This window comes from Marmota flaviventris, chromosome 5 (genome assembly GCF_047511675.1).
Source record: "Marmota flaviventris isolate mMarFla1 chromosome 5, mMarFla1.hap1, whole genome shotgun sequence".
Classification (NCBI taxonomy): Eukaryota; Metazoa; Chordata; class Mammalia; order Rodentia; family Sciuridae; genus Marmota; species Marmota flaviventris.
This window is the reverse complement of record NC_092502.1, coordinates 13,685,599-13,700,112: the sequence shown is the minus strand read 5'-3', so window position 1 is coordinate 13,700,112 and position 14,514 is coordinate 13,685,599. Positions and strand designations below refer to the sequence as shown.

The window sequence follows — 14,514 nt, the reverse complement described above, 5'->3', positions numbered from 1 at the left end:
TCATTAAAATGAGCTTCACACCATTTAGGTGAATCTAAATTGTGTCATTTTTTTGTCATCCGCCTGTTAACTTGTCAGTCGTTAGTGGCAGCGGTAATTTATTTTTCTTCTGCGGGAGTCTTAAAGCTTCCATTTACTAGATTTAGTAAAACAGGAATAGTCAATTTGTACAAACATTTTAATTAATTTCAAATAGAAGCTTGAATGCACAATGTTCTACTCTCGCCAGCCTTAGGAATCAGAGAGAGGAGAGAGAGAGAGCGAGCTCGACAGAAAACACTTTGCATGTGGTTCCTGGCCAATCCGAACTGGTGCTCACCCACCACCAGAGAGGACTAGGGGGAGAAACTGATGAACTCTTTTAATATTACCTGGTGCTTTTCTGGCAGTGGTGTTGTTTGCATGCACACGTGTGCTTGAAACATACTGCATTTCTTGTTAACCCCTCAAGTCGGGATTTGTTTTGGAATTTCATGAAGGAGCATCGGTTAATTGTCTAGCAGGTGCCAGCTCCTGCTTTGAGTCATTGCACATATTATCTCACTTAATCGTCCCATCAACGCTGAGAGAAAAAAAAATTACAGGGGAAATTGAGTAGGTAAGGAATTCAGTCATCTTGCTAAAATCCCACTGCTGGAAAAACGACAGACTGGGTATTGGACCCATATCTTTGTAGCACCAACATCCTTGCTCTTTTCACTTCTGCTTTGTTTTACTTCTTGGCAAGGTATGGAGTCAGAGTTATCTTTTGATAACCTGTCATAAAAAATAAGGTAGATTGCATGGTTGTGAAAGTATCAGAAGAGTCAACTAACACAGGAGGCTCCCCTTTACATGCAGCCTCTCCAATGTGAAAGAGTCCCAGCCTTAGGTACAGGGATGCTCTGGGTTGAGATATATCTGAGAATGAGTCTGTTACCCAGAGGGAAGGTGCTTAGGTGCTTCCATGCAGACAGCCCAGCGACCACTGGAGGGCACTCACCTGGCATTCATGTGCACTTTGCCTCATGGCAAAAAATTGCTGGAGCTCCCATCTTCTTACAAGCCCGCCTTCTGATTTTGCTGTCAGCCCAGCCCATGCAGTGCCAGCAAACATCACAGTGCTGTGCATCTCGGACCACAATTCCAGCAGGCATGCAGCAAACATATTGAAAAAAGGCTGCATTTAAAAATACGGAGAACTCTCCGACCTGACTATTTTCCATTTTTTCCCTGAGTAATTTAAGTAGGTCACACTTTAAATCTGGTTTCCCAAGTATCTGATTTCGAATAAAACCCATTCTTACCTTCTAGACAATTCTTTTTTTTTTTTTCCTTATCACTTGGAGTTTATGCCAAAGAAGAGTTTCATCCTGAATAAAGTAAATAATCCCATTTTATCAACTAATATACATAATTATTTGCTCCTACTGTCTACCCTCCTCCACCTACTGGGGTGAAGAAGGGTGCAGTAGGAGACAGGGGTGGCGATTAGATGTGACTTCCTCTGCCATCCTTGACAGCTCCTGCAGTATGTGTCCCTCAAGTCACAGATGGCCCTTGGAAGCTGATCCACTCACGTTTGTGGCCACGTTTCTTACTGCCTTGTTTCAGTGTGGGAGAGACGGGCAAGACATAATGCAGATTCTAGTCTTCCCACCAGGAGATACCGTCAGCATTACCCAGATTAAAAATGACAAGTAGATTTTCTCTTGAATGCCAATTCTGCCTGCTTGCAGGTTTCAGCCTGAGCACGGCACTGAGGGTTTTGAAGCTTTGTGTAGGCTCAAGAGGGCAAGATGCCATGATCGATTAGTGATGTCTGCAGTGGTACAGGCATGGAGAACAGGAGTTTGTGTTGCTCACATAGACCTCCCAGACTTTGAGCTTAGCATGATTCCCATGAGGAACTTACATGGAACAAGCTGACTTTGTTTTCAAATCCCCGTCAAAACTTCAAGAAATGTTTCATGCTAGTTCATTTTTTGCACAGTGCCCAATTTGAATCTTGGGCACCCTGGGTTCAAGGCTCTTTCCTCTATCCTCTCATAGATGGTCAGTGTCTCTAGTAACTGTGCAGAACCCTCTGCTTCAGCATCCTGAATTAGAAACATGCTCCTCGCAGTTATGGTCCAGGTGAATGCAAGCCCCTCTGATGCTTCCATTTATAAGCTCATTCTTCTCCTCTGATAGATTCATAAGGGTGAGAATTCTCCTGGAAATAGTGCCCCTGGTGTTTTTCACAGCTGTCCCATTATGAAGCATTTGGGAGGGAACTATCTCCTCAATTATAAGCCAACTGTTGAGATGTTTTTACTTCCAGCTCAGTTTGCAGTTAAGGTAAAACATGCACTTTTCCAGGAAAAGGTGGCATGAGGCCCTCTCCAGAATCTGTAAAGCCCTATCTTCCATAAACTACTATGTAGTGCTTGCTTATAAATCCTGGGGCGTCCCTTGCACACCGAGAACCTAGGAGAGATATTAACCCAATCAAGCCCACAGTGATGAACACATGGCTGATAGGAAGGCACCAGGGGTAACTTAGCTGCTGTCCTGAAGCAGCTTACAAGATCTGGTGACGTTAGACTCAGGGAAGAAAGTTAACAATAATATAACTACACAAAAGGGATGTACAAGGCCATGGGTCAGTTGACACAGATGTGAGTTGGCTGGACCTGCGGTGTCCTCCTGTCCCAGAGATGGCCTGGTTGTGTGTGTGTGTGTGTGTGTGTGTGTACACGACTATAGAGTTCTAGGAGCCTGTGCTTAAAATCACAGGAGTCCTAAAACATGATTCCTAAAGGTCTCTTTCTGAGGCTGGTGCTGTTGCCAGAGAAGTGTTCCCATTTTATCCGCAAATAAGAAGGCAGTTTGGAAATGTAGATTCTTTACAAACTGAGACCACTGAAGTCCCATCCTGATCAATTCCAAAGGTGAAAGGGGGGATTTGCACAATTGAGGCCAAACTGCTGAGAAGTGTCAGTCATCTCATCCTAGACAGTCCCCGCCGATATTTCAGTCTTTCCCATTGACAGACATGGAGGTGAACTGCTTGACATCTCCTGTCTTCCTGCCCTCTCCCATCCCTTTTGAATAGTCCAGGTGTATTTTATCTTTATACCTCAGTGCACCTGCTGCTCTTTAAAGTAGGCACAGTGATTTCTTCAAGGTATAAGTAAGAAACTGAGGCACAGAGAGATCTCCTGACTCCATTGTGTCCCATCACTTCAGCTTGTCACAAAGGAGTTGATGGATCTGAGGGTGAAATAATTAGCAGAATGGATTCTGATCCCCAGGCCAACAACAATAACAAGAGGAAGTCAGGGTAGCTTTGGTAAGGGCACAGCTTTGGAGGAGGCCAAACTGGTTTCCATTTGAGCTCTATGCGAGGGGTGAGTGACTTCATTAGGCTGAGCCTCCTCTGCAAACGGAGATCCTGAATACAGCCTCCACTCAAACAGTGACTCTGACACCCAAGTCAAGATTCGCACCTGCCGTGTGCACTCAGTGGTGGCAGCTGCTGGAGTCAATAGTATCTAGCATCGTGGTCAGTGTTATTTATCTGAAGGTGGCCCTGTACCTCCTTGGCCACAGTCCCTGGCTCACAAAGTTGTAAGCAAGACACAGTGCCAGACAAGCTCTCCCTCCTTAGACTTGATACAGCCCTGCGGATGGCGGCCCCTCTGACCTGGTGTCCTGTCTTTGGTTTCCACAGCCGCCTGCCCCGTCCTGTGCAGTGGGAACGGACAGTATTCGAAAGGAACGTGCCAGTGCTATAGCGGCTGGAAAGGCGCCGAGTGTGACGTGCCTATGAACCAGTGCATTGACCCCACCTGTGGGGGCCACGGCTCCTGCATTGAGGGCAACTGCGTGTGCTCCGCAGGCTACAAAGGGGAGCACTGCGAGGAAGGTGAGTGGGGGGGCCCAGGGCAGCGGTGGGGTGACACACAGCCTGACCCTTGGCCAAGGAGCCCAAGCTCCCTATTTTGCAAAAGAAGCCTTAGCATTTTAAAAGAAAAAAAAAAAACTTAAAAGCTTTGAGCAACTTCTTTAGCTGTAGAACTGAAAAGGCTTATGGAGATGGTTCTAGAAGGAAAATCTTGTTTTACCCTCCTCTACAGGCAGTAGCTCCTTCGTTTTTCTCTTAAATTGCCCTTTGTCTTCTAGTTTCCTGTCCTCCTCCTCCTCCTCCTCCTCCTCCTCCTCCTCCTCCTCCTCTTCCTTCTTCTTTTTGCTTTTTCTTCCTTTACCTCCTCCTATCTTCTTCCCTCTTTTATTTTATTTGAAGTCTCCTGAATTGGGAATTACTAAAGCTATCCAGAGAATTCCTGCGTCCCCCCCACCCCCGCCTTCCTCAAAGCTGATTTTTGGGGTTTGCCATTGTCATTTGTTCTTGGTAATCTAAAGTCCGTATTCTTCTGGGTAAATATTTCAACAAAAATTAATATCAGGTAGAAAGCAGGCTGGTTCGAAAGGCTACCGGTATCCAGGTCATTCAGAGACACCATGTGGGGCAGATTACTCCACTTACCCACAATCACACAGAGATAGAGGGGAGAGGCTGTGCGGCAAGAGGGCTGGGATCTGATGGATTCCTAATAGCCCACGATCGCATACGTTTAAAGGCCTCCAGCCCTCCTGGGGAGAAATCAGGGATGTCATAAACTGAAGCTGATCCAAGATCAGGCTTGGAGATCAGAAGAGGGGGAAATGGGGAGAGAGCATGGGAACGGGTTAGAATTTAGAAATCAGCTCTAACTAGTCCTAATGACTCTGGTTGGGTCTTTCGGGAGAGTTCTTCCAGTGCCAAGGTGATGAGACCAAGTCTTGGCGCCAATGAGGCAGGAAGCTCAGCTGCCTACACCCTTCTCTGTATTTGCCCTTCTCGAACATGGTCTCTAATTGCCTACCTATTGCTTCTCCCAAATAAAGAATCAACCACACTGGGTAGGAAGGTAAAAACTTAGGTTCTCTCCCCGCCTTATCGTCTCCCCAGCCTTTGAATTGGGTCAGTTGTCTCCCAGCTGATATCCTTCTGCTAAGTCCATCCCCTAGGGAAGTGGCACTGTGCATTCAAACAGCCCTCTTTTGCCTTCACTGTGTTTTGCAAACACAGTGTCAACTCACCCATCAAACCAAAAGACAATCCAGAGCCACCCCTGTTCCACATGAGGTGGCTTGAGATGACCACCCAGGACGTCCGCCCAAAAAAATCCTGTTGGTTCCAATCTTCCCTGATTCTTTGAGCTTCTATAGGATGAGCTTATAATGAGGGCTTGCAGGATTCTGTGGTTCGTTAGGCCAGTGGGTCCACTCTTCCATCCATTAGTGTATGGCTTGCCTGCATGCTATACAACATACACCACCATGGCAGCCTCACCACACAGTAGGGACTGTGCCTGATCTTTAGATAGGCCCACACTTGTGAAAGCCCCCATTTCACAATTTTGAGAACTGTGGCTGCCAAGAGCTCCCAGGGCACGGTTCTCCTAAGATTTCTCCACACATTAGCAGCCAGGTCCTTACCAGGGCCCCAGAGCCTGACTCCCAGGACTTTCCTCTCTCGATTTCTCTATTTATTTCCTCCGCTATTACAAAGGGTAACCTCCCCGTGTTTGTATCATAAAACCAAATTGGGAGCCTGGGTGGAGAAAATACTGATTTAATAACCCTGCTTGAAAGGTGAAAGTTCTTAAAGATAAATGGATTGTAGGAGGCGAAGCTGCATTCTCTGAAAACATGGGACAAGCCAACAATGTGACGAGAAAGGTCACAGCGACCTCCTGCATACATCATTGGTAGGAGAGAGTTGGAGCAATAACACTGCCGTCTTAGGGTTTTTCTCTCCAGGAAAGATTGCGCACATCTGTATGAGTGGAATATCAAGTGGTTCTTCAACTTCCTCACTCTCCAGCCAGCCTTATTTAAATGTTCAGAGCGAATTAAGCACCCAACAAAACAAGCAAGCCACGTGGAACCTTATGAAACTGTGAAATTTCCCCTATTGATTTCTGCTACCCAGAAAGAATGAGCCGAGGTGATTCATATGCTGTTTTCAAAATAGGAAATGGAATCAGAAAGTCGGGATCAGCACTTTTTCTTCCATTTGGCTTTTTATTCCTAATATTCATCATAGTCATAACGTTCAAACAATTTACCTGAAATGGCCAAGGCAACAAAATCAATAGTTGCCATCCTCCACTCCTGCTGCATAAACACGGTTGTGCTATTAACAAATTTGCACAAGAAAATAAAAGGACGTGTTGGGTGACGTCTGGGGGAGTGGGCAGGTGATGAGAGAGGAATTGACATATTAGTTGAAGTCAGCCATGTTCCCATGTCAGTTTCATGGTTGAGTCATTTTTCAATGACATTTAACTTCATAAATGTAATTCATGGTTCTTCAGGGGGTTATAGTACATATTGTTTGTAAAACTCCTTGACCTCCTTTTTCATCCTTAGGGATAGAAATTGCATTCATAACCCTTTTTTGCCAAACCCACAGAGAACCCAAGACTAAATGAGTTCTAATGATTTCAGCTGCCAGGGGGCTTGCGTCTCGAGGCACAGGGTACTTAGCTAGTTGAAGGCTACTACCCCGCTTTTAAGTGTAGCACTGTCTCTATTTATAAGGCTTCGTGAAATGCCATAGTCCCTTCTGCCTGCTAAAGACTCTAAGGACGTGGCCACAAGACCATCTTATGAAATTGGAACTAAATTTAAAATTCACAGTGAAACTGCTTCTCTTCAAGTTTGAATTTAGTTATTCCATCAGCTACTGTAATTATATAGCACTAAGGGCATATTTACTGGTATCGCTGACCAGAGAAAGGGTTAGCTCATATTTCTAGATACTATAAATGGTTCTTTTGATGACATTCTAGTACTGGGCTAATAAATCTCAGTGGATTTTCCTGCTTTCTTCATACCATAATTCAGCATAGAAAAGAGAGAGCTAATTTATCTGGAAGAAAAATACCTCTCTCGCTCTCTCTCTCTGCCTCTCTCTCTCGCTCTCTCTCTCATTCTGTCTTTGGTATATTCCTTTTTATTATTTTATCTTTTAAGAAAAAGATTATGATATATTTTTTGAGAGTTTCTAACTGTTGGTATCCTACCAAACATTTTAAATGGCTAATTATAGGCTGAGAGGAATTTTTGAGGCAAAAACGCACACGATATTTTTGTGTATATTTTGACTTTGTATTGTCAGATATAGGAACCATGTAAAGAAAAACTGGAATTGGGGGATTTCCTTTATGAGAAAAATATGAACACCAGTGGGGCTGAATGAATGAGCTCATGTTTTGCAGATCCCAAAATACAAACTATTTCTAAAAGCAAAAAAGGGCACCATTTCTCTTGCTAATCCGCCCTTCACACTGGAAGTTGGTCCTGCCAGTGAGGAGAGCTCACAGCAAACTCTGCAGTGATAGTGGGTTGAACACGTGCTGCTCTCTGAACTGCGCCAGGCATGAGACCCCACAGGTGCTGCCCAGCTCCCTTGTAAGATCTTCTGTGTTTCCACCTGTCTGCTCACCATTACATGCAGGCGCGTTCCACCACCCTCAGTAGAGCAGATTAGAAAGCATCGGCAGGGTTTATATCGTCAGGAGTTATATTTCCCAAGACAGTGAATTCAACTCCAAAGTGATTGTTAACAAGATTAAGTAACATCATCATAAGCATCTCCAACTAACAATAAATCCCTGAAATTCACCTTTCTGGGAAGAAAAGTCATTGTTTTTCCCAAGGCCCAAACAGTTTGGAACTAACATCCACTAATACTATCTCCCTGAAAATATCCAAAGGGGATCCTGAGAAACATCTCTTAATACTGAAAATTACTATTTTTGCTCAAGAGAAGGGGGCTCATTGGAAGCTTCATGAACTGTTGTGATTTTTAATAAATCCAAACTCCTCAAGTCTGACATCCCCCAGGACTATCTATTTAGATTGTGGCATGGGGAATTTAAATAATGTCATATTTAGAGTCCAGGTATTCTCAATATTAAAACACACCGTAAATTTTGTGCTAAATGAGAAAGAAAAGACAACCACGATGAGCAATGTCACAATCCACCCTACAAGAAGCTGGATCCCGCGGGTCGTCATCCCCATGTAACGGTGAATTATTTAGAGACCAAACGTCTTGCATATTTCAATCTTGGCGTTGGGCAAGGAGGAAAAACAAAATCTTCTCTGAGTGTTTGAACCACAAGGTGGCACACACACATTCAGCGAGCTCCACAATACCTGAGGGAAAGAACTTAAAGTGGTCTCAGGCTGGCTGGGCCTCCTGGGCGATGGCAGACGCATTGCTTTGATCTAGGCCAACAGGCCTGATTTCAAAGCTGTTAAAGTCACAGTTGTGTAAGTCTTAGTCAAATAAGGTGATGAGCCTTCCCCGTGTCTCTGATCCACAGGGTAGCATCTGAGCCCCCTCTACAGCACAGCTCCTCATCCAACCCCCATGTTGTGCAGATATTTCTCCTCCAACCACCGAGACATCTTGTCCTAGGAATACCTAAGGATGCCGTCTAGCCTGGACAAAGCCTTCAAGCCCGGTGGAGGCCCACAGCTTGGATCACATGCTCCTGCCAAAGCCCTGTCCTCAAGAATTGGCCTGAATGGGTTCCTGGGCAGTCTCCTTTAAGTGACCTCCTGGATGTCTAGCCGCGCTGACTATTAAGAGGGGCAAAGAATAGACCAGGAAACTGGCAAGAATGGCAGTGTTCAGAATCTGATGCTTTACTTGTCCGACTAGCTGGTGGAGGGCTAGTGCCCCCACCAAAAAACCTCTCCTTCCAGTCCACCCATGATTCCTGGTAGGAGGGCCACCCTATCTGGATCCATTCCACGCCAGCTCCGCCTCTCTGCCCGCCCCTTCACTAACCCTTCAGCATGTGTGTGCCCCAGGAATCTAATTATAGACTCAACCTAAGTGAAGCCTAAGATGGAAAGTGACTCATTTATGAGTTTCATGGGTTTTCTTTTGAGTCTTGTGTTCCCTTTGGAAGCCAAAGGTTAGTGAGGTTGGAGGGAGCCCTCTCCTTTCCCCGCTTAGCAAGAGGAGTGTTGGATTTGGCCAAACGGGCAGAGAAATTGGGAGCATGCTCATTTCCAGGTCAGCACAGTCAGGGTATGAAGGTTTGTAGAAGACAAGATTCCAAAGGTTGAATGACACACCTCGGAACTTACAGGAGTCTCCCTAATTCTTTGTTCTCTTGCATCCTCTCCAAATTGGAGATTTGGTCTTTTGACATATAAAAAAGCCTTTTATTTTCATGAGTGCTCTTCAAGGCCCTGTGGGTGTTACCTGGACTGCTCCATTTGCCCCATGGCCCATCCCCCATGAGTGATGAGTACTTTTCCTTTGTTTTTTTCTTCTCAGTGGACTGCCTGGATCCCACCTGCTCCAGCCACGGGGTCTGTGTGAATGGAGAGTGCCTTTGCAGCCCTGGCTGGGGCGGTCTCAACTGTGAGTTGGCAAGGGTTCAGTGCCCAGACCAGTGCAGTGGCCACGGCACATACCTCCCCGACTCAGGCCTCTGCAGCTGCGATCCCAACTGGATGGGTCCCGACTGCTCCGTTGGTAAGCCAAAAGGTTTTCTCCACGGTCTCCCAACGCTCGTGCCCAGGGTGCCGTCCCATGCCCAGACGGATGGCCCTCTCCTCTTCACACTAGCTGGGGATGGAGGGACTTGGGCCAATCATACAGTGCCGTTCTCACTCCTCTCCTTAGCGACGGAGTTTGTGGTCTTTGAGAAACAATGAGAAAAACACCGCGCTGGTTCTAGGGCCTGGTAGGTTCCCTCACCAAGAGTGGATGAGGGGCCCGGGAGGGATGCTTCCATTTGCATTATAGACTTGTGTACACTCCCTAAAGGAACCAGAGAACAAAACAATTCAGCCCCAGACAAACCGAATAGAACGTCCTATAAAACAGAAGAGAGGCTCCCTCGGGGTGCTGTGTGAACACATTAGAGAGCTCCATAATACTCCGGTGACGGGAAAATAATGAAGTTGCGCTGTACACTTTATTTTCCTAAAATTAAGAGTACACATCTTACCTCCCAAGTGACCTTAGAGAGGGAACAGTTCAACAGTTCACGCCGGCCCCAGCCTCCCTGAGAAAGGCTGGGTTCACACGGATGAGCCCCCCCCCACCACCACATCCAGGGAGCCATCGTCTTGTCGCCCCTTCCTCTGGGTAGAGAGACAGCTGTCAGATTGCCATGGCAATCAGGAGAGGAAGATGTGTGAGGCGTTCTCCACAATGGGAAAGAAATGAATATTTCATTCCAAAAAGGAAAAGAAAAAAAAAAGGGAGAGTCAGTTCAAAATGGGCTATTTTGGGATGTGTTCTCAGACCCCTCGACTCTGGCTTCTTTGAGCTCTCTGCAGAGGATGGGGGAGGCGAGAGTCCTAGACGCAAGGCCCAGCTCTGCCACAGACACGCTGTGTGACTTTGCGTGAGTCACCGACCGCCCCCGGTCTGTCCCCCCTCCCCTGGCATGACGAGCCACTCCCCCCCTCCCAGTAGACTGTTGTAAGGATGGATGTCTGGCACGTGCTTGTCCTCGCGTGAGAGGTCTGGAACACCAGAGAGTGCATATCTGTCTGTCTGTCTCCTTCCCAACCACAAAAGACTTTGAGCTCCTTCGAGAAAGAGGCTGTTTAAGTGCAGCATGGTTATGGCGGTCAGCATTGCCGCCAGGTGCCGTGGGGAACGCAGGGGTCTGCGGTCATCGTAGGGATGGAGCAGAAGGGTCCCCGACAGGTCACAGGGGCCTGGGCAGTTCAAGGGAAGAAAAGGTCCATCTGGCTAGGGAGTCAGGATCTACCAGACCCCTTTTCAGGTGTGTACCTCTGGCTAGCTTTGCCAAGCTGAACCCTCTGGCCTCCTCTAGGGACAGTCTCCATCTCCAGAAGAGAACTGTCACCCACCAGTACCTAACCCTCCCAGAGGACTTGGTAAGATGAACTTGTAAGCCCCACTCCCAGAGTTCCTCATTCACGTGGTCCAACCTGGGCACAAGAGTTTGCATTTCTAATAGATTCCCAGGTGATGGGGATGCTGCTGGTCCAGGGACCACACTTTGAGAACCACTACTCTAGACTACTCCTAACAGTGATTGATCCCCAGCCAGCGGACACACAAGCTTCCCAAGGTGTCATAGCTGCTGGGCCTCAGGGCCTGCTCCAGGGGCCCAGATGTATGTGGTCTGGCTTCCCTGAAGGGTTTCGCCAGCTGCTGTGTTGAGCTGTAATCATTGTTTTTCTTCCAGAAGTGTGCTCAGTAGACTGTGGTACTCACGGCGTCTGCATCGGGGGAGCCTGCCGCTGTGAAGAGGGCTGGACAGGCGCAGCTTGTGACCAGCGCGTGTGCCACCCCCGCTGCATTGAGCACGGGACCTGTAAAGATGGCAAATGTGAATGCCGAGAGGGCTGGAATGGTGAACACTGCACCATTGGTAGGCAAACGGCAGGCACCGAAACAGGCACATATTGCTTTATTTTCATAAATCGTAGATCTATAGTGACGGTCGTGCATTGCAACTGGCTGTTCCCTCAGGGACACGAGTGCTCTCCCACATTCCTGCTGCCTCTCCAAATCTCCACGGGGACAGAGAAAGGGAAAAGCAGGGTCCCTCACTGGAAAAGGCTTTTCCTTCTTTCAAAGATCCCAGGTTGGGAATAAAGGGACCAGTCCAGATTAAAAAAAAAAAAAAATCCCAATTCCCTATCTTGGGGAGGGAGAAATGCACACGCATGGGAAATGGTCAGCGCCTGGAGACTGCAAGCATCCCAAATCACTGTGGTCTGCAAGTCTTGCCTTTCCAAATGGTCTCCCAGCTGGCTGGATCCCTGGATCATTGCTGGCTGGCAACAATGTGAACACACTTACTTTAGACAGGCTAGATGCTGGCAGGACTTTCAGGTCCCCTGGTAACCAAGGGGCCCCATCAGGGATATGGGCATCCTCTTGCTATGCAGGGCTGCGTGGAGGGGCTCCTGGCCTCCCATCAGCACCCCCACCAGCAAATGTCTCCTCCACTGGTCCCATTTCACTCTTTGGCCAGATCCTTACATGTAAGTTTCTTGACCAAGAATATTTTTTAAAGGTCAGGTTCTTTAGCAAGAAGTAGTAGTTTCGAAGTTTCTTCATTTTTAGTTTTGTTTGTTTTTTGCCATGATTGTGGTTTTAGGAGGTCACTACTGGTTTGAATGTAGCTAAGTCTCCCTTTAGGAGAAGCCTCTGCTTTATGGCTCTCCACATCTCTCAGACAGTTAGGATGATAAAGCTGTGAACCTGAATGTCATTTTACCTCTATTTTTTACTATTGTTGTTTAATTAGGTCAGTCCTACGATCCATTTCATGCCAAGTGGCTAATCCACTTACCTGTGTGGAAACTCTTGGGGAAGTTTTCAATCAACTAGTGTTAGCCCCTTGACATTACTTTTGATTCCAACCATCAAGTTTGGACCCTCCCCTCTATCCTCGCCCAGAACTCCCTGCAGAGCTTGGTCTACCTAGAGAGAGACCCAGGGGGAGGCACTTGCCCAGCGCTGACTGATAAGATCAGACTCAGTTTCCCATGCTGTTCATTCGGGTGGTGAAGCAGAGATAAAGTGAATTGACTCTGCATTTGATTTCCCCCAGTTCCATCTAATTGGACGTCCGAGGGGCAGCGTGCCAATCAGGCCCACGACCATAGCACTGGGACCCTGCTGGGACAGTCTGTTGGCAGTGAATTGTTTTTGCAATCTCTCAATGACGCTCCAGGCCCTGCTTCCCCTGCAGCCTCTCTCATCTTCAGTCCCCTGCAGAGGGACAATTCACAGGACTTTCAGGGAGGGATGCATAGTCCAAGACCAAGAGAGCTCTGACAATAGCTGGCACTCCTCAGGGGTGTTCCTCTTGATGTGCTTTTGCATGTGCAGTGATTTAAATAAAGACCTTTCCTCACCCCCATCTCCCCACTGGCCTCTATCCCCCCCCCCCGCCCACTCCAAAGCTCTTGCCAATCCACAACCTTGAGGTAGGGAATCCTACTTTCTCCCCATTCATACAATCCAACATCTCACCCCTTTGGTCCCCTGTCACCACATCTGGGAGTTAGGGGGACAGCAGGGTTAGTGTCCCCACAGTGATTCCTGATGGCTCTCCCCTACCTATAACCCATCCTTACCCTGCAAATGGTTCACAAGAGGGGAGTCCAGATGGATTAGGGCAGGGGTGGGCCAACCGCAGCCTGGAAGCCAAACCTGTCCTGATGCCTCTTCTCCTATCGCTCATAAGCTAAGAATTGTTTTTACATATTTGAGGGGTTGACAAATCCAAGAAAAAATATTTCATGATGCGACAGTTCTGTGAAACTCAAATGTCAGTGTCCATAAGCAAAGTGTTGGTAGAGGACCACCACGCCCACCTGCTGGCATCCTGTCAGCCTGGTACTTCAGTTTGGCACCCTTTCCGTGGCCCACCAAGCCAGTTGTCATCTGGCCCTTTGCAGAAAAAGAGCTGAGCCCTGAATGAGGACAGCTCAAGTGCAGATGGACAGAAGGGAGACGAGGGAGGCAGGTTAGAAGGGGCACCAGCGGGGGCTTGAAGGCTGTCAGGGGCGAGAGAAAGAGAGAAGGTGCAGAGGCCACAGAGTGCATCGGCGTGAAGAAAACAGATGAGGGGAGGTGTCTCTGGGGCCTTTGAATATGAGATGGGCAGGTGACAGCTTTGGTGTCAGTGGAGAAGGGCGAGGATGTGGCCAGCAGGAGAATGCAGGAGCTTCGTGGAGCCAGCCCTGGGGGAGAGGAGTATTAGAAAAAGGTGTTTCTGTGACTTGGAGTGTTAGGCTCAAGTTTCACATCTCTGAGAGCTGACATACAGGAGTTCCTGAGGGACACAGAGAACGTGCAAATGTATGTCACGTGAAGCTCTCAAAATGAAGAGGGTGCTGGTGTGGGGAAGTCCCGTGTGCCAAATTCAGATGTCCTGTGGCTTTAGAGTTTGTGCTACCTAAGTTTTAAAGATCTAGATCCCCAGAGCCTTCCTTGTGAGAAGTTAGGGCTCGGTGGCTCTATCAGTCAGTCATGTGTCATCTCCTCCTGCTTTTGTTCGCTCAAGATTTTGCAAAAAGAAAAGCCAAATATCCCTTGGTTGGGAGACTTGCTATTGGGAAGCGAGAGAGATGTTTGTAGGCGCATAATTGCTTCTTATGCTTTTCAACCTCTGGCCCCAGAGCTGTTTCGGGGAGTTTAGTCTCTTAGTTGGAACAGACACTCCTGTCATTTCATTTAAAGTAAATGCCACAATTTACAAGCTCAGAATCAGCCTCCTCCTCAGGGATACTGACAGAGAGGAAAGGGAGGCTCTTTGGTCCTTTCCAAGCAGAGCCTCAAATGCTATGTTTTGAAAATAGAAAATAAATAAGAATGAAATGGCACATAGTCAGTAAATAATGCATCGGGAAGTTTGGGGAGAGGCAGAATGAGGAGTGGTTAGTGTTGGGTACGTAGGTTGTCTGGGGCCT

General features: G+C 47.4%; 1 protein-coding gene across 6 annotated transcripts in view; it reads left to right on the top strand.

The window, feature by feature from the left end:
• The window catches only part of Tenm2 (teneurin transmembrane protein 2), an 892,009-nt gene that overhangs the window by 763,353 nt on the left and 114,142 nt on the right, over positions 1 to 14,514 (top strand). For 5 of the 6 annotated variants that reach the window (XM_071612002.1, XM_071612001.1, XM_027938624.2 and 2 more), the window contains 3 exons: positions 3,695 to 3,889; positions 9,374 to 9,574; positions 11,271 to 11,456. In XM_071612002.1, the coding sequence (XP_071468103.1) occupies positions 3,695 to 3,889; positions 9,374 to 9,574; positions 11,271 to 11,456 (582 nt within the window). Of the gene's footprint in view, positions 1 to 3,694; positions 3,890 to 9,373; positions 9,575 to 11,270; positions 11,484 to 14,514 lie in introns of all 6 variants that reach the window. The other variant, XM_027938623.2, reaches the window with a different exon arrangement.